Source organism: Carcharhinus amblyrhynchos, chromosome 19, assembly GCF_965287045.1.
Source record: "Carcharhinus amblyrhynchos chromosome 19, sCarAmb.v2.hapA, whole genome shotgun sequence".
Classification (NCBI taxonomy): Eukaryota; Metazoa; Chordata; class Chondrichthyes; order Carcharhiniformes; family Carcharhinidae; genus Carcharhinus; species Carcharhinus amblyrhynchos.
The window spans coordinates 286,395-313,420 of NC_137342.1; the positions used below are offsets into that span (position 1 = coordinate 286,395).

General features: G+C 44.8%; 1 protein-coding gene across 3 annotated transcripts in view; it reads left to right on the top strand.

The window, feature by feature from the left end:
- Positions 1-27,026, top strand: part of appl2 (adaptor protein, phosphotyrosine interaction, PH domain and leucine zipper containing 2) — a 161,325-nt gene that overhangs the window by 84,975 nt on the left and 49,324 nt on the right. For 2 of the 3 annotated variants that reach the window (XM_080207115.1, XM_080207116.1), the window contains exons 7-8: positions 15,827-15,885; positions 22,786-22,932. In XM_080207115.1, the coding sequence (XP_080063241.1) occupies positions 15,827-15,885; positions 22,786-22,932 (206 nt within the window). The remainder of the gene's footprint in view (positions 1-15,826; positions 15,886-22,785; positions 22,933-27,026) is intronic. The other variant, XM_080207117.1, reaches the window with a different exon arrangement.

Here is a 27,026-nt window from a genome sequence, read left to right on the forward strand (position 1 = left end):
GACCAACTGTAATGTGTCGAAGTTCCTAGATGATTGTACGGAGGACACTGAAAGTCTGCAGAGGGATATAGATAGTTCAAGTGAGTGGGCAAGGGTCTGGTAGATGGAGTACAATGTTGGTAAATGTGAGGTCATCCATTTTGATAGAAATAACAGCAAAATGGACTATTATTTAAATGGTAAAAAATTGCAGCATACTGATGTGCAGAGGAACGTGGGTGTTCTTGTGCATGAATCACAAAAGGCTGTTTTGCAGATGCAGCAGTTAATTAAGAAGGCAAATGGAATGTTGTCCTTCATTGCCAGAGGGATGGAGTTTATAAACGAGGTTATGTTGTTGCTGTATAAGGTGCTGGTGAGGCCACACCTGAGTACTTGTACACTTTTGGTCTCCTTGAGAGAGGCTGTACTGGCACTGGAGCAGGTGCAGAGGAGATTCATCAGGTTATTTCCAGAATTGAGGATGTTGACTTCTAAGAGACTGAATAGACTGGGACTATGCTCTGATGAAGGGTCATCCAGATTCAAAACGTTGACTCTATTCTCTCCCTGCAGATGCTGTCAGACCTGCTGAGATTTTCCAGCATTTTCTGTTTTTGTTTCAGATTCCAGCATCCGCAGTATTTTGCTTTTATCTGGGCCTACCCTCGGTAGAATTTAGAAGAATGAGGAGGGATCTTATTGAAACATATAAAATTATAAAGGATCCCACACTTAGTTAGGTGGTAAATCTCATCCACAAGGGACGAAAACATCTGATACCATTTCGAAATTGTCAGTGGGAGTTTTCAGAGCAGGACAATGCTGCGGGGCCTTTGTTGTTCCTTTGTTTAAGAAGGGTAGCAAGAATAATCCAGGTAATTACAAGCCAGTGAGCCTTATGTCAGTGGTAGGGAAGAGGATTCTTCGAGACAGGATTTACTCCCACTTGGAAGTAAATAGATGTATTAGCGAGAGGCAACATGATTTTGTGAAGGCGAGGTCGTGTCTCACTAACTTAATAATTTTTTGAGGAAATGACGAAGATGATTTAATGGGATTGGGAGTTATAGATAGTTCTATGGCCTGGTACGTATGGATATGATCGGTGCAACTTGTGGGCCGCAGGGCCTGTTTGTGCTGTAGTGTTCTATGTTCTATGACTGATGAGGATAGGGCAGTGGATGTTGTCTACATGGACTTCAGTAAGGCCTTTGACAAGGTCCGTCAAGGCAGAGTAGTGCAGAAAGTGAAGTCACATGGGATCAGAGGTGAGCTGGCAAGGTGGATTCAGAACTGGCTCGGTTGTAGCAGTGAAAGGGTGCGTTTCTGAATGGTGGGCTGTGACAAGTGTTGTTCCTCAGGGATCGTTGTTGGGACCTTTACTGTTTGTAATATATATAAATGATTCGCAGGAAAATGCAACTAGTTTGATTAGTAAGTTTGCGGATGACACAAAGGTCAGTGGATTTGCGGATAGCGATGAGGACCATCAGAGGATACAGCAGGATATAGATCAGTTGGAGACTTGGGCGGAGAGATGGCAGATGGAGTTTAATCTGGACAAATGTGAAGTAATGCATTTTGGAAGGTCTAATACAAATAGGAAATGTACAGTAAATGGCAGAACCCTTAAAAGTATTGATAGGCAGAGGGACCTGGGTACACAGTTCACTGAAAGAGGTGACGCAGGTGGAGAAGGTAATCAAGAAGGCATACAGCATGCTTGTCTTCAATGGCCTGGGCATTGAGTTTAAAAATTGGCAAGTCATGTTGCAGCTTTATGGAACCTTAGTTAGGCTGCACTTGGAATATAGTGTTCAATTCTGGTCACCACATTATCCAAAGGATTTGGAGGCTTTGGAGAGGGTACAGAAAAGATTCACCAAGATGTTGCCTGGTATGGAGGGCTTTAGCTATGAGGAGAGGTTGGAGAAACTTGATTTGTTCTCACTGGAGCGACGGAGGTTGAGGAGCGACCTGATAGAAGTCTACAAGATTATGAGGGGTCTCTTTGCAGCCTACATTGATAGGATGCAGGCTGGGCCGAAAAGTGGCAGATGCAGTTTAACCCTGTTAAGTGCAAGGTGATTAATTTTGGTAGGACACGTTTGAATGTGGATTATAGGGTCAATGGCAGGGTTCTGAGGAATGTAGAGGAACAGAGAGATCTTGAAGTTCATATCCACAGATCTCTGAAGGTTGCCACTCAAGTGGATGGAGCTGTGAAGAAGGCTTATAATGTGTTAGCATTTACTAACAGGTGTTCGAGTTTAAGAACTTATTAAATCTTCACGTCATTGATCCCTCCCACCCTGCGAAGCCTCCAGGGAGTGTTTAAAATGCTCTGCTAAGCCATTCATCTCTAGGTGCTAGGGTGCAGACTGTACATGACGAATTCCATGCAGTTCCATGTACTCCGCAAAGTCCCATGATATGAACTGCATCCGTTGTCATTCACAATCTTGTCTGGATATTCAAACCTAGCAAATATGTCATCGAGCTTGTCGAGGGCCACTTATATGGTTGGCGACTTCGTACATATCACTTAAGATTCGTGGGATTATGCTGCAACTACAAGGATCTTGGCGAGACCACATCTGGAATATTGTGTTCAGTTCTGGTCACCTCACTATAAGAAGGATGTGGAAGCGTTGGAGAGAGTGCAGAGGAGATTTACCAGGATGCTGCCTGGTTTGGAGGGTAGGTCTTATGAGGAAAGGTTGAGGGAGCTGGGGCTTTTCTCTTTAGAATGGAGAAGGATGAGAGGTGACTTAATAGAAGTTTATAAGATGATGAGGGGGATCGATAGAGTGGACGTTCAGACTATTTCCTCGGGTGGATGTAGCTGTTACTAGGGGACATAACTATGAGGTTCACGGTGGGAGATATAGGAGGGATGTCCGAGGTAGATTCTTTACTCAGAGTAGTTGGGGTGTGGAACGCACTACCTGCTGTGATAGTGGAGTCGGATACTTTAGGAACTTTCAAGTGAATCGGCACATGGAGCACACCAGAATGATAGGGAGTGGGATAGCTTGATCTTGGGTTCTGACATAGCTCGACACAACATCGAGGGCTGAAGGGCCTGTACTGTTCTATGTTTCTATGCATGGACAGAGTGGATAGTCAGAAGCTTTTTTCCAAGGGCGGAAGAGCCAATTGCTAGGAGGTATAGGTTTAAAGTGCGAGGGGCAAGGTTTAAAGGAGATGTAGGACGCAAGTCTTTTACACAGGGTGCCTGGAACTTGCTGCCAGGGGAGGTGGTGGAAGCAGGTATGATGGTGAGTTTTAAGTCACATCTTGACAAATACTTGAATAGGATGGGAATGGAGGGATATGGTCCCCGGAAGGGTCAGAGATTTTAGTTCAGTCAGGCAGCATGGTCATTGCAGGCTTGGGGGGGGGTCGAAGGGCCTGCTCCTGTGCTGTAATTATCTTTGTTCTTTGACATGCGAGTTGTCATTCCCCCTTCCTTGAGGAGAAAGGCGCTGGAGCAACTGCACCAAGGACACTCAGGGGTGGTGAGGATGAAAGAGGTGGTCCGTAAATATGTGTGATGGCCAAGAGTGGATGCAAGCATAGAGGAGAATGGTGAGCTTTTGCGTATTGTGTTCCAAAATTTGTAAGGCACCACCCCCCATCACCATTGTACCCATAAGAATGGTCAAAGGAATAAAGAAAGGTTAAAGAACAGAACAGTACAGGAACAAGCCCTTCGGCCCACCTGTGCCAACACAGGTCTCTCTCATATCTAATATTTTCTTGCCTCAATGTGGTCCATATCCCTTTATTCCCTGTCTATTCATTTATTTATCCAGATGCCCCTTGAATGGTGATATAGCATCTGCTACCACAACCTCCTCCAACAGCACATTCCAGGCATTCCCCTGCTGAGTAAACAACTTGCTCCTTCATCACTTTTAAACTTTCCCTCTCTCACTTTCAACCTATGTCCCTGAGTAATTAACCCTTCAAGCCTGTTATAATCTTGCAAACCTCTATCAGGTCCCCCCTCATCCTCCAACGCTCCAGTGAAAACAATCCAAGTTTGTTCAACCTTCCTTCGTAGTGCACAACCTCCAAACCAGACAACATCCTGGTAAATTTCTCCTGCACTCTTTCCAATGCATCAACATCCTTTCTGTAGTGTGGCGACCAGAATTGTACACAATACTACAAATGCAGTCTAACCAAACAGGCTGCAACATGATTTTCCAATTCCTGTACTCAGTGCACCTGACGAAGGGTAAACCCCGAAAGCTTGTGAGTTTACCATCAAATAAATTGGTTGGACTTAAACCTAGTGTTGTCTGACTTCTTATTGTGTTTACCCCAGTCCAACGCTGGCATCTCCACATCATGACTCCTATGCCCAAGCCAGTTTTTTATCCACCTTATCAGCTCACCTCAGATCCCATATGACTTCATCTCTGCACCAACCTGCCATGAGGAATCTTATCAAAGGCTTTACTGAAGTCCATGTGTGCAACATCCAATGCCCTGCCCTGGTCAATTTGTTTTGTCACATCCTCAAAGAACTCAATCAGGTTTGTTGGACACAACCTTCCCTTCACAAAACCATGCTGCCTATCACTAACAAGCCTATTCTCTTCTAGTATGAGTACATCCAGTCCCTAAGAATAATCATTTTCCTACCACTGATGTAAGACTCACAGGCCTATAATTTCCTGGGTTGTCTCTTCTGCCCTTCTTAAACGGAGGAAGAATGTTAGCTGTGCTCGAATCCGAGATAATTCAAGTATAGGAACAGGGATAACTTGCTGCAATTATACAGGGTCTTGTACAATTTTGGTCACCTTCTCTAAGGAAGCAAGTTCTTGCTACAAAAGGGAGTGCAGAGAGAGCTTATGAGACTGATTCATGGGATGATGGGACTGATGTAGGAGGAGAGATTAAGTCAGTTGGGATTATATTTGCTAGGGTTCAGAAGAATGGGCTGGGGGAGTCTTACAGAAACCCAGAAAATTCTAACAAAACTAGACAACGTAGATACAGGAAAGATGTTACCAATGGTAGGGGTGTCCGGGGATCATAGTGTAAGAATAAGGACTGAGATGAGGAGAAATTTTAGGACTGAGATGAGGAGAATAAGGACTGAGATGAGGAGAAATTTTTTCACCGAGAGAATAGAACATAGAACACTACAGCACAAACAGGCCCTTCGGCCCACGAGTTGCGCCGATCACATCAACACCTACCAATCTATAGACCTATCTATAACCCCCAATCCCATAAAACCCCATATACTCATCCAGAAGTCTTTTAAAAGACCCCAGCGAGTTCGCCTCCACCACCACTGATGGCAGCCGATTCCATTCACTCACCACCCTCTGAGTGAAAAACTTACCCCTAACATCACTTCTGTACTTTCCTCCCCGCACCTTAAATCTGTGTCCTCTCGTAGCGACCATTTCAACCCGGGAAAATAGCCTCTGAGAATCCACCCTATCTATTCCTCTCAACATTTTATAAACTTCTATCAGGTCGCCTCTCAACCTTCGTCTCTCCAGGGAAAAGAGACCCAGCTCCCCCAACCTAACTTCATAAGGCATGCCTCCCAGTCCAGGCAACATCCTTGTAAATCTCCTCTGTACCCTTTCAATAGCTTCTACGTCTTTCCTATAGTGAGGCGACCAGAACTGCGCACAGTACTCCAAATGAGGCCTGACAAGGGTCTTATAAAGTTGCAGCATTACCTCCCGACTCCTAAACTCAATCCCTCGATTAATGAAGGCCAGTACACCATACGCCTTCTTGACCACCTCTTCCACCTGCGAGGCCGATTTAAGAGTCCTGTGGACCCGGACCCCAAGATCCTTCTGCTCTTCAACACTACTAAGACTCCTGCCCTTGATAGTGTACTCGTTCATCCCATTGGTTCTGCCAAAATGGACGTCTACACATTTATCCGCGTTGAAGTCCATCTGCCACTTCTCCGCCCAGTCCTGCATCCTATTTATGTCCTGCTGCAACTTTTGACATCCTTCCAGACCATCCACAACACCACCGACCTTCGTGTCATCAGCAAACTTACTTACCCATCCCTCCACTTCCTCATCCAGGTCATTTATGAAAATGACAAACAGCAAGGGTCCTAGAACAGATCCCTGGGGCACTCCACTGGTGACTGACCTCTATTCAGAAAAAGACCCATCCACAACCACTCTCTGCCTTCTGCAGGCAAGCCAGTTCTGGATCCACAAGGCCAAAGGCCCTTGGATCCCATGCCCTCTCACCTTCTCAAGAAGTCTTGCATGGGGGACCTTATCGAACGCCTTGCTGAAGTCCATGTACACCACGTCCACGGCACTTCCTTCGTCAATGTGTTCAGTCACATTTTCGAAGAACTCAACTAGGCTCGTAAGGCACGACCTGCCCTTGACAAATCCATGCTGACTATTTCTGATCATGTCAAACCTCTCCAAATGCTTGTAAATCTTGTCCCTCAGAAGCCTCTCCATCAGCTTACCAACCACTGAGGTCAGACTCACCGGTCGGTAATTTCCCGGGCTATCTCTGTTCCCTTTCTTGAAAATAGGAACTACATCCGCAATCTTCCGGAACCTCTCCCGCCTCCACTGACGACGCAAAGATCATCGCCAGGGGCTCTGCAATCACTTCCCTCGCCTCCCACAGTATCCTGGGGTATATCCCATCTGGTCCCAGCGACTTATCTATCTTGATAGAATTCAAAAGTTCTAACACATCCTCCACCTTAATATCCACTGAGAATGGTAAGCCTCTGAAATTTGCTACCGTAGAAATAAAAAAAACCAGAGGAAACTACATTATAAAGAGAGATTTTATTTTGAGCATGGTTTTTCTGGCTCTGTGTGCTGAACAAATAGAAATCTGGGAAGACATTGGGAGACCAGCGATCATTGGGGGATGTGAGAGCTTGATGAAGAAATTGGGAGGCCGGTGATCGGCTGGGGAAGAGACTTAAGAAGACCAGCGATCGATTTGGGGAGGGTTGGGAAAGACATTGGGACGCTGACGATCAGTGGGGAGGAGTGGGTGTTGGGAAAGACATCAGGAGGCTGGTGACCGTAGGGGGCGGGGGGAGTGTCAGTGCACATTGCACCCTTCAAATGAGCAGTGGCCCATTGGTTGCATTGATACCAGTCTCTCGGGTGAGATTAGGCCCTGCCTGCTCCTTACTAGCGTGAATCCCCCAGTGGACTCTGATGCACTGAGTGCTGGAAATTCACCTGACTAAGTGCACTCGAAAAAAGGTGGGGGACAACCTCATGTTCTCACCCATTTTGCACTTAGTTCTTTTTGGGGGGAAATTGCCCCCTTTATGTTTTCAAGAAATATATAGCTATTGGAATGAAGGCGATCAAAGGATATGGGGGGCGGGGGAAGGCAGGATCATCGTAAATGTGGAACAGCCCCTGAAGGACTGAATGGCCTACTCCTGCTTCTATTTCCCACGTAGCTCTCTTCCTAATAGCATTGTAGGTGTACCTACATTGTATGCCTTGCAGCATGTCAAGAAGGCAGCTCACCACCACTTTCTCAAGGGCAGTTTGAGATAGGCAATAAATACTGACTTATCCAGTGAGCCCATGTTCTGTCAATGAATTAAAAAATACATTAGTACTCTTTATACTGTACTTTTCTCTAGTTTTTTGATTTAATTTATTATTGTCACATGTATTAGGGTACAGTGAAAAGTATTGTTTCTTGTGTGCTATATAACAAAACATACTGTTCCATAAAGCACATTGGGGAGAGGATATAGAACATAGAACACTACAGGGCAGAACAGGCCCTTCGGCCCACGATGTTGCACTGACCAGTTAAAAAAACAATGACCCTCTAACCTAAACCAAACCCTTTCCGTCCATAAACCTATCCACGGATCTCTTAAATGCCTCCAAACTAGGCACATTTACAACTGCAGCAGGCAGGGCATTCCAATCCCTCACCACCCTCTGGGTAAAGAACCTACCCCTGACATCCGTCCTATAACTACCACCCCTTAATTTAAAGCTATGCCCCCTCGTGCTAGCTTTCGCCATCCGAGGAAAAAGGCTATCACTGTCCACCCTATCCAAACCTCAATGTAGTGTTATAGTTACAGCTAAGGTGTATAAAAAAAAATTTAATATAAGGTAGGCCCTTAAGGAAATATGAAGACATCAGGCAGATAATTGGACGAGTAAACTGGAAGGAGGCGTTCTTGGGGAAAAGTGCTGAAGGAAGGTGGCGGATTTTCAAGGAATGTTTGACTGGAGCGCTGCATGATAATGTTCCGATGAGACAAGGAGGTTTTGGTAGGTCACGGGAACCGTGGTGCACGAAGGTTGTGATGAACCTAGTCAGGAAGAAAAGAAAGGCATACAAAAGGCTCAGAGAGCTAGGAGATGTTAAGGATCTAGAGGAGTATAAGGCTTGTAAAAAGGAAATTAGGAGAGCCAGAAGGGGTCACGAGAAGGCCTTGGCAGGTAAGATTAAGGAGAATCTCAAGGCGTTTTACAAATATGTGAAGAGTGAAAGGTTGAGATGTGAAGGGATAGGACATATAAAAGGTGAAGGGGGAAAGTCTGGTGGAACCGGAAGAAATGGCTGAGGTGCTTAATGAGTACTTTGCCTCAGTATTCACGGTGGAAAGTGATCTGGGAGGTTGTACTACAGGTTTGCAGCAGACTGAAAATATTGAGTATGTGGGCGTTAAGAAAGAGGATGTGTTGGAACTTTTAAATTCTATCAAGATAGATAAGTCACCGGGACCGGATGGGATGTACCCCAGGTTACTGTGGGAGGTGAGGGAAGTGATTGCAGAGCCCCTGGCGATGATCTTTGCATCGTCGATGGAGACGGGAGAGGTTCCGGAAGATTGGAGGATTGCAGATGTGGTTCCTATTTTCAAGAAAGGGAACAGGGATAGCCTGGGAAATTACCGACCAGTGAGTCTGACCTCAGTGGTTGGTAAGTTGATGGAGAGGATTCTGAGGGATAAGATTTATGAGCATTTAGAGAAGTTTAGAATGATCAGAAATAGTCAGCACAGCTTTGTCAACGGCAGGTCGTGCCTTACGAGCCTAGTTGAGTTCTTTCAAAATGTGACTGAACACATTGACAAAGGAAGAGTGGTGGATGTGGTTTACATGGACTTCAGCAAGGTGTTTGATAAGGTCCCCTTGCAAGACTTCTTGAGAAGGTAAGAGGGCATGGGATCCAGGGGGCTGTTGCCTTGTGGATCCAGAACTGGCTTGCCAGCAGAAGGCAGAGTGTGGTTGTGGATGGGTCTTTTTCTGTATGGAGGTCGGTCACCAGTGGAGTGCCCCAGGGATCTGTTCTAGGACCCTTGCTGTTTGTCATTTTCATAAATGACCTGGATGAGGAAGCGATACGAAGATTGGTGGTGTTGTGGATAGTCTGGAGGGATGTCAGAAGTTGCAGCGTGACATAGATAGGATGCAAGACTGGGCGGAGAAGTGGCAGGTGGACTTCAACGCGGATAAATGTGTAGTGGTCCATTTTGGCAGGACCAATGGGATGAAGGAGTACAATATCAAGGGTAGGAGTCTTAGCAGTGTTGAGGAGCAGAAGGATCTTGGGGTCCGGGTCTATAGGATGCTCAAATCGGTTTCGCAGGTGGAGGATGTGGTCAAGAAGGCGTATGGTGTACTAGCCTTCGTTAATCGAGGGATTGAGTTTAGGAGTTAGGAGGTAATGCTGCAACTTTATAAGACCGTTGTCAGACCCCAGTTGGAGTACTGTGCGTGAGTCTGGTCGCCTCACTACAGGAAGGATGTGGAGACTATTGAGAGGGTGCAGAGGAGATTTACAAGGATGTTGCCTGGATTGGGAGGCATGCCTTATGAAGATAGGTTGAGGGAGCTAGGTCGCTTCTCCCTGGAGAGACGAAGGTTGAGAGGCGACCTGATAGAGGTTTATAAAATGTTGAGAGGAATAGATAGGGTGGATTCTCGGAGGCTATTTCCCAGGGCTGAAATGGTCGCTACGAGAGGACACAGGTTTAAGGTGCTGGGAAGCAAGTACAGAGGAGATGTCAGGGGTAAGTTTTTCACTGAGTGTGGTGAGTGAGTGGAATCGGCTGCCATCAGTGGTGGTAGAGGCGAACTCACTGGGGTCTTTTAAAAGACTTCTGGATGAGTATGTGGGATTTAATGGGATTGGGAATTACAGATAGTTCTATGGCTTGGTAGGTATGGATGTGATCGGCGCAACTTGTGGGCCTGTTTGTGTTGCAGTGTTCTATGTTCTATGTCCATTCAAAAGTCTGATGGCAGCAGGGAAGAAGCTGTCCTTGAGTCAGTTGGTGCATGACGTCAGACTTTTAAATGTCTTTCCCAGCAGAAGAAGGTGGAGGAAGGTATGTCCAGGATGCGTGGGATCCTTGATTATGCTGGCAGCTTTCCAAGGCAGCGGAAAGTGTACATGGAGTGAATGGATGGGAGGTTGGTTTGTGTGATGGACTGGGCTATGTTCACAACCCTTTGTAGTTCCTTGCAGCCTTGGTCAGAGCAAAATCCAGAACGTATGTGTACTATCTGGGATGTCCTTTGTAAATTAAATGTATGATTAAACAGAAAATGCGTTAAATCATTCAAAGAACAAAATCAGCCCGGGAAACAGGCCCTTTGGTCCAACGAGCCCGCGCCGCCATCTCAACACCACCAGTCCCCCTCTCCACCCACGACCCCTGTCTAATGTTTTATGGCCATCCAGATTGAGGGAAACTGATTGAGGGACAATTTATTCCTGCCAGTCAGCCTAACAGCACATCTTTGGGGTGTGGGAGGAAACCGGAGCACCCGGAGAAAACCCACGCGAGCACGGGGAGAATGCGCAAACTCCCACAGACACCGGCCCAAATCCATGTGTCTGCACAGCAATCAGCGATAGTCACTGAGCTGTCGTGTTGCCCAGTATCTTGTCCAGTTTAGGCACACACTAACGACATGAAGCACTAGGCCAATCTCGAACAACCAAGAGCAGCCCCAGTACGACCCATCGTGTGTATGTCCCTCGTTGGACACGAGGTGGACCAACTTAAAACCTGTGAACGAAAAGAGAAAAAACATTATTATCATACTATACCCATTTACATTACCAGGGACGCCCCAATGTTAATGACTCTTATTTAAAAGGATCTGTTATATCCACCCATCTCCAACTCAGTCATGTGCCTGTCTAAGTTACTGCTAAAGGACTCTAGCGTGTTTGCCTCCACCACCTTACTTGGCAGAGCATTCCATACCCCCACTACCCTCTGTGTGAAAAACCTCCCTCTAATATTTGTGTTGTACCTCTCCCCCCTCACCTTAAGTCCATGGCCCCTTGTCCTACGTGTCTCTATTATAGGAAATAGCTTACCTCGGTTTACTCTATCTATACCCTTCATAATCTTATATACCTCTATCAGATCCCACCTCAGTTGGTGTCTTTCAAGGGAAAAGAGCCCCAATTTCTTCAATCTTTCTTCATACCCCAGTCCTTCCATACCAGGCAACATCCTGGTAAACCTCCTCTGCACTCACTATCGGAACATAGAACATTACAGCGCGGAACAGGCCCTTCGGCCCACAATGTTGCGCCGACCAGTCTTATTTTTTCTAAAAAAAAACATTGACCCACTAATCTAAACCAATCCCTTTTCGTCCATAAACCTATCCACCAATCTCTTAAACGCCCCCAAACTAGGCGTGGACGTGGAGGACGTGGAGACTCTGGAGAAAGGCGACCAGAACTGGACGCAGTACTCCAAATACAGCCTAACCAGCGTTCTGTACAACTGCAACATTAGACTCCAGCTCTTATATTCTATACCCCTTCCTATAAAGGCTAACACACCGTAGGCTTTCTTCACCACACTCTCCACTTGCACTGCCACCTTCAAAGACTTGTGCACTTGCACCCCCCCGGGTCTCGCTGCGATTCTATACTCCTTACGGGCTTACCCTTTATCGTATAACTTCCCCCGACATTATTCCGGTCAAAATGATTAAACTCCATTTGCCACGTATCTGCCCAATCAACCAGCCTATCAATATCCTGCTGTATTGCCAGACACTGCTCCTCACTGCCCGCCAATCCAGCCATCTTGGTGTCATCAGCAAATTTGCTGATCACACCACCTACTCCCTCTTCCAGATCATTTATATACACTACAGAGAGAAGAGGTCCCAGTACTGAGCCCTGCGACACACCACTAACGACAGACCTCCAGCTAGAAAAAGACCCCTCCACTACAACTCTCTGACCCCTCTTTGCAAGCCAGTTCTCTACCCATCTAGATACCTGACCACATATCCCATGAGCTTTAATCTTCTGTACCAACCTACCATGAGGGACTTTGTCAAACGCCTTATTGAATTCCTTATAGACGACATCAACGGCTTGACCTTCGTCAACCGTTTTTGTCACCTCCTCAAAGAATTCTACCAGATTCGTAAGGCAAGACTTCCCCTTGACAAAGCCATGCTGCGTATCCTTAATCAGATCGCAACGCTCCAAGTGCGCATACATCCTATCCCTAAGAATCCTCTCCATCAACTTACCTACCACTGACGTTAAGCTCACTGGCCTATAGTTACCTGGGCTATCCCTCCTACCCTTTTTAAACAACGGTACCACGTTAGCTATCCTCCAGTCCTCTGGGACCTCACCTGTGTCCAAAGAAGAGACAAAGATTTGCATCAGAGGCCCAGCAATCTCATCCCTCGCCTCTCTAAGCAGCCTAGGATAAATGCAATCAGGCCCCGGAGATTTATCGGTTTTAATGCCCTCTGAAAGCCCTAACACCTCTTCCCTCGTAATCGATAGATCTTTCAATTGGTCTACCGCTCCCTCAATGACCGTACTAGACATCAAGCCCCTCTCCTTCGTGAATACCGACGCAAAGTCTTCATTCAGGATCTCCCCCATTCCCTCTGCCTCTAAGCACAACTCCCCACGCCGGTCCCTGAGAGGACCGATTTTACCCCTAGCCACCCTTTTGCTCTTAAGATAGGAGTAAAACGCCTTTGGATTCTCCTTAACCCTACCTGCCAAAGCCATCTCATGCCCCCTCTTTGCTCTCCTAACTCCCCGTTTGAGATCCCTCCTACTCTCTCTGTATTCCTCCAACGCTCTCTCCGTTCCCAGCTGCTTAGACCTGACATACGCCTCTCGTTTCTTCCTAACCAGGTCTTCTATATCTCTAGTAATCCACGGTTCCCTAATCCTACCTTTCCCATCCTTTCTCCTAACCGGCACATGCCTTTCCTGCACCCTTTGCAGTTTTCCCTTGAAAGACTCCCATATGCCTAACGTGGTCTTGCCTTCCAACAGCCTATCCCAGTCTGTATCCCTAAGCTCCTGCCTAATCCAGCTGTATCTAGCCTTCCCCCAATTTAGCACCCTCTCCTTAGGACAGCTCTCATCTTTTTCCATTCGTGTCCTAAAGTAGACGGAGTTGTGGTCACTATTAGCCACGTGTTCGCCTACCGCAACCTCAACCACCTGACCCGGCTCATTTCCCAGAACTAAATCCAGTATCGCCCCCTCTCTAGTCGGGCTATCTACATACTATCTACATTCCTTCTGCTTCTCAAACTGCCTACTCCATTTCCAGGGAAATGTGTGAACATGGCAGTATCAACACTAAATCCTCAAAGTCATCTGTATGTTTTGTAAAGTTTTACATTGCAGTTACGCTATTCAATAATTAATATTGAAAAAATGTTATGAGAAGCTGCCAATATTATTTGTCATTTTGGTAACCCTCAGAATAATGCTTTCTCGGGTCAATCCAGATTTCATCATTAGCAGCATAGCTGTACAAATTGTACAACTTCCATTTATTCAATGCTTTCCATGTCCCCTCAACTCTCAAAATTCTTCACAGCAAATTAATTCCTTTTGAAATTGTCACTTTTATGATGTAAACTGACTATCTGTGGAGTTGGTTCACGAAACAGCAATGTCATCCATTTTTTAAAATTATTCTTTCACTTGTTTGGGGTGTCACTGAGTATCTTTGGTGGCATTAGATGAAGAAATATTAGCCAAGGCACCAGGAGAATTCCCTGCTCCTCTGCACATTGATCTATGAGATCTCCTGAGAGGACAGATTTTGTTTTCGCACCTCATCCGAAAGATGGTGGTTGGGATTCTCTGGTCTCCCAGCCGCATGTTTCCATAAGACCAAAAGACGTAAGAACAGAATTAGGCCACTCAGCCCATCGAGGCTGCTCCGCCATTCAATCACGGCTGATATTTTCCTCATCCCCGTTCTCGTGCCTTTTCCTCATAACCCCTGACCCTCTTATTAATCAAGAACCTGTCTATCTCTGTCTTAAAGACACTCAATGACCTGGTCTCCACAGCCTTCTGTGGCAAAGAGTTCCACAGATTCACCACTCTCTGGCTGAATAAATTCCTCCTCATCTCTGTTTTAAAGGATCATCTCCTTAGTTTGAGCTTGTACTCTCTGGTTCTAGTTTTTGGTACTAGTGGAAACATCCTCTCCACGTCCGCTCTGTCCAGGCCTCGCAGTACCCTGTAACTTTCAATAAGATCCCCCCCACCCCATCCTTCTAAACCCCCAACGATACAGACTCAGAGTCCTCAACAGTTTCCGTCGGCGGGATGTGGTGCATTGTTAGCAACCGGCAGGATTCTCTGGTCTCCTCGCTGCCAATTGAAGTTCCTATTTATGTCACCTCACGCAGCAGGAATCCTGTGAGGGGGGGTGGGGTGCGCTGCTTCATAACCGGAGAATCCCACCAGCATGAACGGCCGGAGAATTCTGACAGTGCAGCAGAGCCTGAATTTAAAACTTTCTGATTCTGAAGTGAATTAAACTCAGCTGCTGGATGTTTCTGAGTAATGACAGTTATAACTGATAAGTATAGGCATTTGGTAGTTCCCCAATGGGAAGTTATTTATCCTCTTTTGGTTAACATCATTGGATTTTGCGGAAGAAATGCAAATTGCATGTAATATCTCGAGAGTAAAACGAATTGAGATTCCAGAAAGAACTGTTTTGGAAAGTTCATTCCAGAAGTGTGTAAGATTCACATTTTTTTTGTATTCAGGAAGCTCTGAATTGAACTCATTTGTCAAGGTTTGAATTATTGGTAGCTGTGCTTTTTGTCGACAGCCTGAGCTCGGGAATTGCAGCTGCCTCCACCACCCCCAGCCTCCCTACCTTTTCCCCTCCCTTTATAACCTTTCTAAAACTCATCTCCTTGATCAAGATTCTGATCACCTGTCAAATATCACCTTTGCTACAGCATCCATTTTTATTGCACCTCTCAACAACGCATGCATTAAAGGTAGCGGCAAGTAAATCATTGGTTCCTTCAGAGAGCTCTTAAAGAATTTACTATACTCAGAGCTGAGCCATCCTGTTCAAATTATACCACTCAACAGGTATTTCTGAACAACACACTCACTTTCTATAGTTGGTGCTAGTTTGTTTAACTTTAATTGGTTTTCATTCTCACTGTATAAAATAAGGAAGGCTGACTATGTTGCGTATAACCTCTGAAAATCTCGAATTAGTAACATTCACACGTACAAGGGAAATTGCCACAAATGCTGGAAATCTACAATAAACAGAAAATTTGGGTTCTGAAGCCTTAAATACTCTGAAATATCTCCTCTGTGACTCAGAATGACCTGCTGTGTCTCCAGCTTCATCTGTGTACAATAATAATGTTTAAGTAGCTTCTTGTGTTCAAAATAAATCTTACTACTTGATTGATTATTGGGTGAAACCTAAATATTGTCTCCTAAAAATGTTTCAGTTTTTTGAATAATTAAATTTTTGAAGTAAAAACTGGTGTCTTTTTTTCTGTAGAACATGATGCAGCAATGGCAAAATACAGCAAGCTACCCAAGAGAAGAGAAAATGAAAAGGTACAGAGCATTTTGTACATCATCAAATGAAATTCAACTTGGGTGGTGGTGATGTTAAAAGGGCAAGATTACAGGATCCGTCTGTATGTTGTATTGTAGTCAATGCATGGTATGGTTATCCATTTCAAAGGCTACGAACAAGTCTAGAAGATCAGGAGGGATACTTTACCTTTGTCACAGTCGCTCAGGATGTCATGTGTGACCTTGATAAGAGTTTAGAGCAGTGGCAAATCCCTTCATAACTTTGTCTGTCCATATCTCTAATTTCCCCCTCTGCAATATCAACGCTCTTCCAATTCTGCTCTCTTGTGCATTCTTATTTTCAGGTGCACCACTCTTGGTGACTGCACCTTCGGTTACCTAGGCCCTAAGCTCTGGAATTTCCTCCCTGAGCCTCTTTGCCTCTCAACCTTGCTTTCCTCCTTTCAAGATTCTTCGCAAAATCTAATTCCTCAACCAAGCTTTTGGTCATCGATTTAGATGTTAAATTTCATGTTCCTGTAAAGCACTGTGGTACATTAGAGGCACTGTACAAATATAGGTTGTTTTTCAAATCTTTCCATGGCCTTGCTCCTCATTATCTCGGTAACCTCCCACAACTAAAAAAATGAATCATTGAATTCGTACAGTGCAGAAGGAGGCCATTTGGCTCATCGAACCTGCACTGACAACAATCCGACACAGGCCCTATCCCCATAACCCCACACATTTACCCAGCCAATCCCCCTTACACTAAGGGGCAATTTAACATGGCCAGTCCACCTAACCTGCACATCTTTGGACTCACAACACTGGGTTGAAGTCAAACAGGTTTATTTGGAATCACGAGCTTTTGGAGCACTGCTGCTTCATCACATCAAAACTTGTGTTTCCAAATATACTTGTTGGACTTTAACCTGATGTTGTGAGATTTCTTACTGTGCCCACCCCAGTTAAACGCTGGCATCTTCACTTCTTTGAACCATGGGAGGAAACCGGAACACCAGGAGGAAATCCACGCAGTCACAGGGAGAATGTATAAATTTCACGTATATGGTGCTATAATGCAAGCAGTGCTACCCATTGTGCCACCATGTTCAAGATACCAGCATTTCTCCAGTTCTGACCTCTTGAGTATCACTGATTTTAATCACTCATTGTGCCGTCAGCTGTCAAGACCTGAACTTTGGAATTTGCCACCCAAATCTCCCCTCTTCTATCCCTCTTCACTCCTTTAAGAGACTGCAGCTTTCTGACTTAGGTCATCTGACCTAAAATGGCTAAGTGTCAAATTCTGTTTGATAGCATCCTTGTAAAACACCAGGGCGTCTTTCACTATGCTGAAAGAACTGCAATTTATATTTGCTGTAAAACCCAAGGAAAATTATTTCCATTAATCAGTAACAAGAGGTAAATTTAAGATCATTATCCAGAGAATGATGAGAGGCTATCACTTAGACTATGACGTGGAATGTCACACTGGAAGTAACAGCATTGGAAAGGGAAATGTAACAGTAAGTGTCAAATATTGAGGATCTGCTCAGCTGGCGGCTCTGTCAATGAGCTGGTAAACACAGTAAAAAGTCTGACAACACCAGGTTTCAGTCCAACCGATTTATTTGATAGTAAATTCACTAGCTTTCGGGTAAGCCCCTTCGTCAGGTGAATGGAGAGTTCTGGCCTCAGACAGAGCATATAAAGCACAGGCAGTTTACAGATTACTGATTAGAGTGCGAATCTTTACACCTAACCTGCTGTTCAAGTCTTAAAGTGGCTAACAATGTGAGTGGAAGGAGCACCGATCACAGGTTAAAGAGATGTGTATTGTCTCCAGACAGTACAGTAAGTGAGGTTTTGCAAACCCAGGCAAGTCACAGGAGTTACAGATAGTACGACATGAACCCAAGATCCCTGTTGAGACTGTCCTCGTGTGTGCCGAACTTGGCTGTTGTAGCTGGTACAACAATGGATTCCTGTACCATTGAATTCTGCTTTTATGATTTTTATCTTGACTCAGCAGAAATGTGTGCTTTTGTGTTTTGCATGATTGCCCTTCAAAAACATCTTTAAAAACCACAAGGCACTATTTAATATAACTTTCACTAGTTTAAAAAGCCTATAATTAAAGCCTTATCATTATTGGCATGAATACGTTGTTGGAATCTACTTCTCCTTTCCCTCACTTTATTGGTTCCAGTTTCTTAACTCTGTCTTCTTCCCTTTTGCTTTTTACATTTCTTCCCGTCTTCTCTCCTGTTTTTTACCTCTCCCTGTATCCCTCACTTCTCCCAGGCTCTCGCCCTCTTTTTGTGTTTTAGTGCAGTCCCAGGCTTTAGTTTTCAGCTCTACAGTTGACATCTTTGGTTGCCAAAGAACATGGGATCTGTGCATGCGCTCGCCAGGAAAGGCTGAACATTCACGGTTCGGAATGGTTCATGTTAGAAATCCAAATGATGCATGTGCCAGCCTTTCGGAGTTCTGATCTTTTATAGGCCCATGCCTGACCAACAGACAAAATGCGAACCGAGCATACGTGGCCCATTCCCAACCGGCGTGTGCGTGGGAGGCCCGAGGTTTATCAGGATTTGGAGACCGCGGAGCTGAAAACAAAGATCAGACATGGGACTCTCTCAAAAAAATTCTAAGTGTTGAATTCATGTAAAAGCTGGGGTAAATCCCGCTGGCTTTTTTCAGTGAAATTTCAAAACGAGTCTCCCACACTCTGTGCACTGCAGAGTGCAAGAGTGCACTAGCATGAATCCGGTTGAAAATCAGGGGATGAGGCCTATTCCCGCGGAAGAGGCTGGCAGCATAGCGCTCAACAGGCCACAGCGTATGCGCCGATCTGTCAGCACCAAGACTGACGCACGTGCAGTGGCCCCGCACTGTTGACATCTTGACCGCTGGGCCAACATCAATACCACTATCTCTCCTTTCTCTCTCTCTCTCTCCTTTCTCTCTCTCTCTCTCTCTCTCTCTCTCCTTTCTCTCTCTCTCTCTCTCTCCTTTCTCTTTCTCTCTCTCTCTCTCCTTTCTCTCTCTCTCTCTCCTTTCTCTCTCTCTCTCTCCTTTCTCTCTCTCTCTCTCCTTTCTCTCTCTCTCTCTCCTTTCTCTCTCTCTCTCTCTCCTTTCTCTCTCTCTCCTTTCTCTCTCCTTTCTCTCTCTCTCCTTTCTCTCTCTCTCCTTTCTCTCTCTCTCCTTTCTCTCTCTCTCCTTTCTCTCTCTCTCTCCTTTCTCTCTCTCTCTCCTTTCTCTCTCTCTCTCCTTTCTCTCCTTTCTCTCTCTCCTCTCTCTCTCTCCTTTCTCTCTCTCCTTTCTCTCTCTCCTCTCTCTCTCTCCTTTCTCTCTCTCCTTTCTCTCTCTCCTTTCTCTCTCTCCTTTCTCTCTCTCCTTTCTCTCTCTCCTTTCTCTCTCTCCTTTCTCTCTCTCCTTTCTCTCTCTCCTTTCTCTCTCTCCTTTCTCTCTCTCCTTTCTCTCTCTCCTTTCTCTCTCTCCTTTCTCTCTCTCCTTTCTCTCTCTCCTTTCTCTCTCTCCTTTCTCTCTCTCCTTTCTCTCTCTCCTTTCTCTCTCTCCTTTCTCTCTCTCCTTTCTCTCTCTCCTTTCTCTCTCTCCTTTCTCTCTCTCCTTTCTCTCTCTCCTTTCTCTCTCTCCTTTCTCTCTCTCCTTTCTCTCTCTCCTTTCTCTCTCTCCTTTCTCTCTCTCCTTTCTCTCTCTCCTTTCTCTCTCTCCTTTCTCTCTCTCCTTTCTCTCTCTCCTTTCTCTCTCTCCTTTCTCTCTCTCCTTTCTCTCTCTCCTTTCTCTCTCTCCTTTCTCTCTCTCCTTTCTCTCTCTCCTTTCTCTCTCTCCTTTCTCTCTCTCCTTTCTCTCTCTCCTTTCTCTCTCTCCTTTCTCTCTCTCCTTTCTCTCTCTCCTTTCTCTCTCTCCTTTCTCTCTCTCCTTTCTCTCTCTCCTTTCTCTCTCTCCTTTCTCTCTCTCCTTTCTCTCTCTCCTTTTTTCTCTCTCCTTTTTTCTCTCTCTCTCTCTCCTTTTTTCTCTCTCTCTCTCTCCTTTTTTCTCTCTCTCTCTCTCCTTTTTTCTCTCTCTCTCTCTCCTTTTTTCTCTCTCTCTCTCTCTCCTTTTTCTCTCTCTCTCTCTCTCTCTCTCTCTCTCTCCTTTTTCTCTCTCTCTCTCTCTCTCTTTCTCTCTCTCTCTCTCTCCTTTTTCTCTCTCGCACCACCCCCCCCCCCCTCCCCAATCCCCACCACCACCACTACCCACTCAGCCCCAGTCTGTGGCCATTGATCCAAAGTGCAGAGTGGCAGCACCCCCCCCCCCCCCTCCCTGCCCAAGTCCTGCCCATTCTGGCCCCATCCACTTGGCACCACCCATGCCTGTTGAGCAATGCCAAAGTGCCCCTTGGGCAGTGCTGGGGGCAGGCTGGCAGTACCAAGCTGGCAATGCCCAGGGAGCACCCCGCCTCACCCCAACCTTTTGCAGATCCTCAGTGGCCCTCCCTTCACTCCAGTGGGTTGGACTGCCAGCTTCCTGCAAGTAGAAAGCTAATGTAAACGCTGCTGGAGTGAAATATTCCTGGTGGAAGGCGGAGAGGCTAGGGAGCCCGGAGACTTCAGTCCTGGGCTCAGTAATTATAAACAAATTGTGAGGCCATGGCTCCCAGTGGGAAGCCGGCTTCACCGCCTCTGCTTGAGCAGCACAGTGGGCCAGGAGAATTGCTCCCTAGATTTAGTTTATTTGCATTAACGTTTAATTATTTTTAATTTTGTTTTGTGGCACACTTGTGGGGTTATCATGGCAAACCAGTGTGTCACGGCACATCAATCAGGAATCTCTGGACTAGAGTATTGACTGGAACAATGTGAAACATCTTTGCAACTGAAAATGGTTTTGTGAATGTAAAGAACAGACTTTGTTTACTTAATAATGGAAGCAGTTTGGATCCTGTGATTGACTGAATTTCTATTTTTTAAAATTATGCATTGGTTATTTTTTTCTGAATAAGTTGACCGTCTGGAGAAATTAACAATGAATATCTGATAATGTCAGCCTGTGGACTCCAACTTTCCTTTCTTGCTGTAAAGCTGTATTCCATTATTTATCTGCATCAGTCACTTCACTGCTTTAACGAGCAAGAAAGAATTTGTGATAATGTACTGATTTTTATGTTGTTGAGTACATAGTGTTGGGGCTGCTGGGTAGTTGCATTTATTAAGTCAGCAAAGAGTATCCCAGAAGATCAGTGCAGCCACATGAACAAACTGCCTTTTCCTAAGATCAGATTTTTAAATCTATATCCCATTGAGAATGAAGCCTCATGGTTTCTCTGCTAGTTGTTCAAGCTTCTCCAGCCAAAATATGTTCATAGAGGATCCATGATCCTATTTTCATCGCCAAGCAGTGATACCTTTGCAGGAATAAAGGAGATTGTATGCTACATGGAATTCATGCACCCAATTGAACTGGTTTATTCTAGTTTTGTTTATATTTACATAATTTGCCACAAGAGAATGCTGTTCCACTTCGCATCTGCCACTCATCTGAAGTACATAAATAATAGCAAGCACCATTAACTTTCCTGTTACTTTGACAACAAATTATGGCTAATCAAAATTTAGTGATCTGCTAATGCACTCGTTTTGCCAACATTTTCAATAAAAAAGTAGTTACAATTTAAGAGGGGATCTACCTTGACCTTAACTACTTGCAATATAGTGGCTATGATCATCATCATCTTGGCTGACTCCTCATTGTTCAACCATGTCAGTGGTTTGCAATTGCATTGCAATCATGTGAATCCTCTTCCCTGCTTCTTCCCTGCTACTGTCAGACTTTTGAATGGACTTACCTTGCATTAAATTGATCTTTCTCCACACCCTAGCTATGACTATAACACTACATTCTGCATTCTCTCGTTTCCTCCTCTATGAATGGTGTGCTCTGTCTCTAGCACACAAAAAACAGTACTTTTCACTATATGTTAATGCATGTAACAATAATAAACCAAATCAAAAATCCTCTGACTGAAGGGTCCAATGCAAGATTGGCATTGACATGCACAGAACTGGCAATTTGTTTGCTTGTGGTGCTTGGAGAAACTTTTGAAGCTGAGCCACCTGGGCATGTTGGAAGTTGCACCTTTGGCCTTGGTCGTCCTCTTAACATGCTGAATTAAATTTCAGTAATAGCTTGCATGTGAACCAGTTGGCTGCTATATCTTCCCCAAGTCAGATGCTCTGCACTGTAGAAGGCTCTATTTATTTTGGGTTTGGTTATATCGTTGTAATGACCACCTTGATTTCATTTGTCCTGAAACTCTTCCATGTAGAAGACAAGTCGGGGATTCTGTTGTCATCAGTGCAGAAGACATGGTTGAATTTCCTGGAAAGTGTTAACCGTGATGTTGAACCTAGCATGATGGAGGACCTCATTATTTGTGATTTTGTTTTCCTTTCCATCAAATTTTCATGATGGACCTCAGTTGTCTTTGGAAGTGCTCTAGAGCTTTGACATGGAGCCTTAGCAGACCCAGGATTCTGCTTGATGCAGTAGGGTGACAAGGAAAAGTTTGACGGCAATGATGGGCTCCTTTTGCATTTAATGTTCCTGTTAAACCTAATGAAAACACGTGTGTTTACTATATGAAATTATATTAAAAAGAATTAATTGTCATTATTACATGTCCGTTGAATTAAATACCTTCATAATTTTTAAAAATAATTAACCTTTTTTTAATAGTTTTGATTATTTCTTTTTCTCTAGGTTTTATCTTGCAATCTTAAGTTTACATGGTGATAGAGATCCTCTTGTCACTAAGTAAAGGGCGCAATATCATCAAAGGAACAGATTTATTATTCCTTTTGCCACTGTATGCTTGCAGAACAGCAGTTATAAGCAAACCCAACTCATTCACATATTGTTTTTCAGCTGAAGGCAGAAGCAGTATCCGAAGTAGCTAATGCGAGGAAAAGACAGCATCAATCGTCCCTGCAATACTTCTGTGCCTTAAATGCATTACAGTACAGGAAGCGGGTGGCAATGCTGGATCCGTTGCTGGGTTTTACACAGGGTCAGGTTAGTGAATCAGTCAGCTCAACAGGTAGAATATCAGCTGGATCCTACTGATGGTGGGAATCAGTGATCATAGACCTTGTGTCCGTTTTATATATTACAGAAGTGAGCTCTAATTTGTGAATTTTGTAGTTTGTTTTCTGAATCTAAAATTAAATAATGAAATATCTGGCCTCATTATGAAGCTGAGTTATGGAGTGTCAGAATTTACTGCCTACGCTGTGATAAACCCACCATGAACTTCTATGGGCGGCACGGTAGCACAGTGGTTAGCACTGCTGCTTCACAGCTCCAGGGTCCTGGGTTCGATTCCTGGCTCAGGTCACTGTTTGTGTGGAGTTTGCACATTCTCCTCGTGTCTGCGTGGGTTTCCTCCAGGTACTCCGGTTTCCTCCCACAGTCCAAAGATGTGCGGGTTAGGTTGATTTGACATGCTAAGAAATTGTCCCTTAGTGTCCAGAGTAGCAGAGGTTAGAGGGATAGGGGTAGGGCCTGGATGGGATTGTGCTCAGTGCAGACTCGATGGGCCAAAGGGCCTCTTTCTGCACTATAGGTTTCTATGTATTGATGAGACATCCACAATTCCTGTCTCCTGAGAACTTCAGAGGCAGAAAAATAATGAACTAAAACATACATAGTCACATCAGCTTCTGTACTGCAATCCAGTCAATACCAATCTCTTGCAAACTTTATTTTCAGGTGCCATTCCAGTTTTCTTTTAAAATCGTTTATTGTCTCTGTTTCCAGCAAGCTCAATGGCAACAAGCTCCAAATGTAACCTTTCACTGCATCAAAAGCTATTCCTCACAAATCCTACATCTTCTGCTGAAAGCCTTTTAAATCTGTGTCTGTTAGTCCTTATGGGAATTCCTTTTCATTGCCTATCTTATCTAAACCTGTTGTAATCTTGTACATCTCTGCCATATCTCCTTCAACCTCTTTTGCTCCACATTTACGACCCTCCGGGTGAAAACAATTCTCCTCACTCCAGTTCTAAAAGGTTTGCCCCTTATCCTCAAACTATGACCCCTAGTTTTGCACTCCCCCACCATTGGGAACATTTTTCTGAATCTATCCTGTCTAATCCATTACAATTTTATAACTTTCCATGAGATCTCACCCTTCTAAACTCCAGTGAATATAAAGCCTAACCAATTTAATCTGTCCTCATACGACAGACCTGCCATCCCAGGAATCAGCCTGGTAAACCTTCGCTGTACTCCCTCTATAGCAAGGACTTCCTTTCTAAGATAAGGACACCAAAACTGCACACAATACCCCAAATGTGGCCTCACCAATGCCCTATACAATTGCAATAAAACATCCCGAACCCTATACTCAAATCTTCTTGCTATGAAGGCCAACATACCATTTGCCTTCTTTACTGCCTGCTGTACCTGCGCACTTTTGTGCGCAATTTTGGTCGCCGCACTTACGCAAGGATATTTTGGCCTTGGAGGGAGTGCAGAGGAGGTTTACTAGGCTGATACCGGAGTTGAGGGGGTTGAACTATGAGGAGAGGCTGAATAAACTAGGCTTGTACTTGTTAGAGTTTAGAAGAATGAGGGGAGATCTCATTGAGACATATAAGATGATGAATGGGATGGATAGGATAGAGGTGGAGAGGCTCTTCCCGCTGAAAGGACAGTAGGACTAGAGGGCACAGCCTCAAGATAAAGGGGGGGCGGTTTAGAACGGAGTTGAGGAGGAACTTCTTCACTCAAAGGGTGGTGAATCTCTGGAATTCTCTGCCCGTTGAAGTGGTGGAGGCTGCCTCGCTAAATATATTTAAGACGCGGGTTGATAGATTTTTGATAGGCAAGGGGATTAAGGGTTATGGGGAGAGGGCGGGAATGTGGAACTGAGACATGACAGATCAGCCATGATCTTATTGAATGGCGGGGCAGGCTCGAGGGGCTAGATGGCCTACTCCTGCTCCTATTTCTTATGTTCTTATACTTACTTTCAGCAACTGATGCATGAGGTCTCCAAACTCTCGTTGAGCATCCACCTCCCTCAATTTACACCCATTCAAGTAATAATCTGTCTTCCTATTATTGCTACCAAAGTGGTAGTCTATGTGTGGAGCCACAGAAGATGGGTGAGGTCCTAAACAAATATTTCTCAGCAATATTCACCGCGGAGAAAGATTTGGCAGCTAGGGAAAGTAAATAGGGATATCTTGAAAAGTTTCCACATTACAGAAGTGCTGGAGGTCGTAAAGGTACTTAAATTCCCAGGACTTGATCAAGTGTATCCCAGGACATTATGGGAAGCTAGGGAAGAAATTGCTGGCCCATAGCGGAGATATTTGTATCATCAACAGTTAAGGATGAGATGTCAGAAGACTGGAAGGAGGCAAATGTTGTGCTGCTATTTAAGAAAGGCAGCAGGGAATTACACATTGGTAAGCCTAACGTCAATGGTGGGTAAGTTATTGGAGGGGATTCTGAGAGACAGAATCTACACGCATTTGGAAAGGTAAAAACTGGCTAGGGATAGTCAGCACAGCTTTCTGCAGGGGAAACAATGTCTTACAAATTTGTGTTTTGAAGGGGTGAACAAGAAAATAGAAAAGAGTAGCGCAGTAGATGTTGTCTACATGGATTTTAGCAAGGCTTTTGACAAGATACTGCATGGCGGACTGGTCAGTAAGATAAAATCACATGAGATTCAGGGAGAACTGGCCAATTGGATACAGAATTGGCTCGCCGGTATGTGACAGAGGGTGGTGGTAGAGTGTTATTTCCCAGACTGGAGGCCTATGACCAGCAGTGTGCCACAGGGATCGGTGCTGGGTCCACTGGTCGTCATTTATATAAACGATTTGGATGAAAACGCAGAAGACAAGATTAGTAAGTTTGCCGGTGACACCAAAATCAATGTTATAGTGGACAGTGAAGAAGGTTATCTAAGACTATAGCGGGATCTTGATCAGCTGGGTCAGTGGGCTGAGGAATGGTAGATGGAGTGTAATTCAGATAAATGCGAGGTGTTGCATTTTGATAAGGTAAACCAGGTCAGGATTTACACAGTTAACGGTAGGGCCCTGGGGAGTGTTGTCGAGCAGATAGACCTAGGGGTGCAGGTACACAGTTTCTTGAAAGTGGCGTCACAGGTAGACAGGGTGGTGAAGATGGCATTTGACACACTTGGCCTTCATTGGTCAGAACATTGAGTACAGGAGTTGGGATGTTATGTTACAACGGTACAATACGTTGGTACGGCCACATTTGGAGTACTGAGTACAGGTCACCCTGCTATAGGAAGGATGTTATTAAATTGGAAAGGGTGCAATAAAGATTTACAAGGATGTTACCAGGACTGGAAGGTTTGAATTATAAGGCGAGCCTGGACAGGCTGGGACCTTATTCCCTATTCTCCAAAAAATCTGAAGCTTTCCTTTTTGCACCAAATCTGAAGCTTTCCTTTTTGCACCAGGCCTTAATCCATACATTGGATCTCCATATCCTCCTGTTTCCTTTGGCCTGATACTGGAGTACTCAAGGCCATAAGATGTAGGAGCAGGCAAAGACCATTTGGCCCATTGAGCTGCTCCACCATGACTGATCTTAGGCTTCAACTCCATTATCCCCATCCATTTCCCGTAGTGCTGGAAATGGGATTAGTGTAGGTAGGTGCTTGGTGATTAGCACAGACATGATAGACCAAAAGACCTCTTTTTGTGCTGTAAAACTCTATGACTATGTGACTATGATCACTTATTTCCCTGAGAGACTGAAAACCTTTCTGTCCCAGACTTAAAAATATATTCAGTGATGAAGCATCTATAGAACATAGAACATTACAGCGCAGAACAGGCCCTTCGGCCCACGATGTTGCGCCGACCAGTTACAAAAACAATGACCCACTAGCCTATACCAATCCCTTTTCGTCCATATAATCCTCCAAGATAGAGGATTGCGATGATTCACATATTTTTGAGTGAAGATTGTGCCCCGGACTTTCTGTGACTCTGAAAACCTGAGCACAAGCTCAAGCAGCTGGAGACACTTCCAACTGGCGTACTGGAAAAATAGAAACATAGAAGATAAGAGTAAGAGGAGACCATGTGGTACTTCGAGCCTGCTCCACCA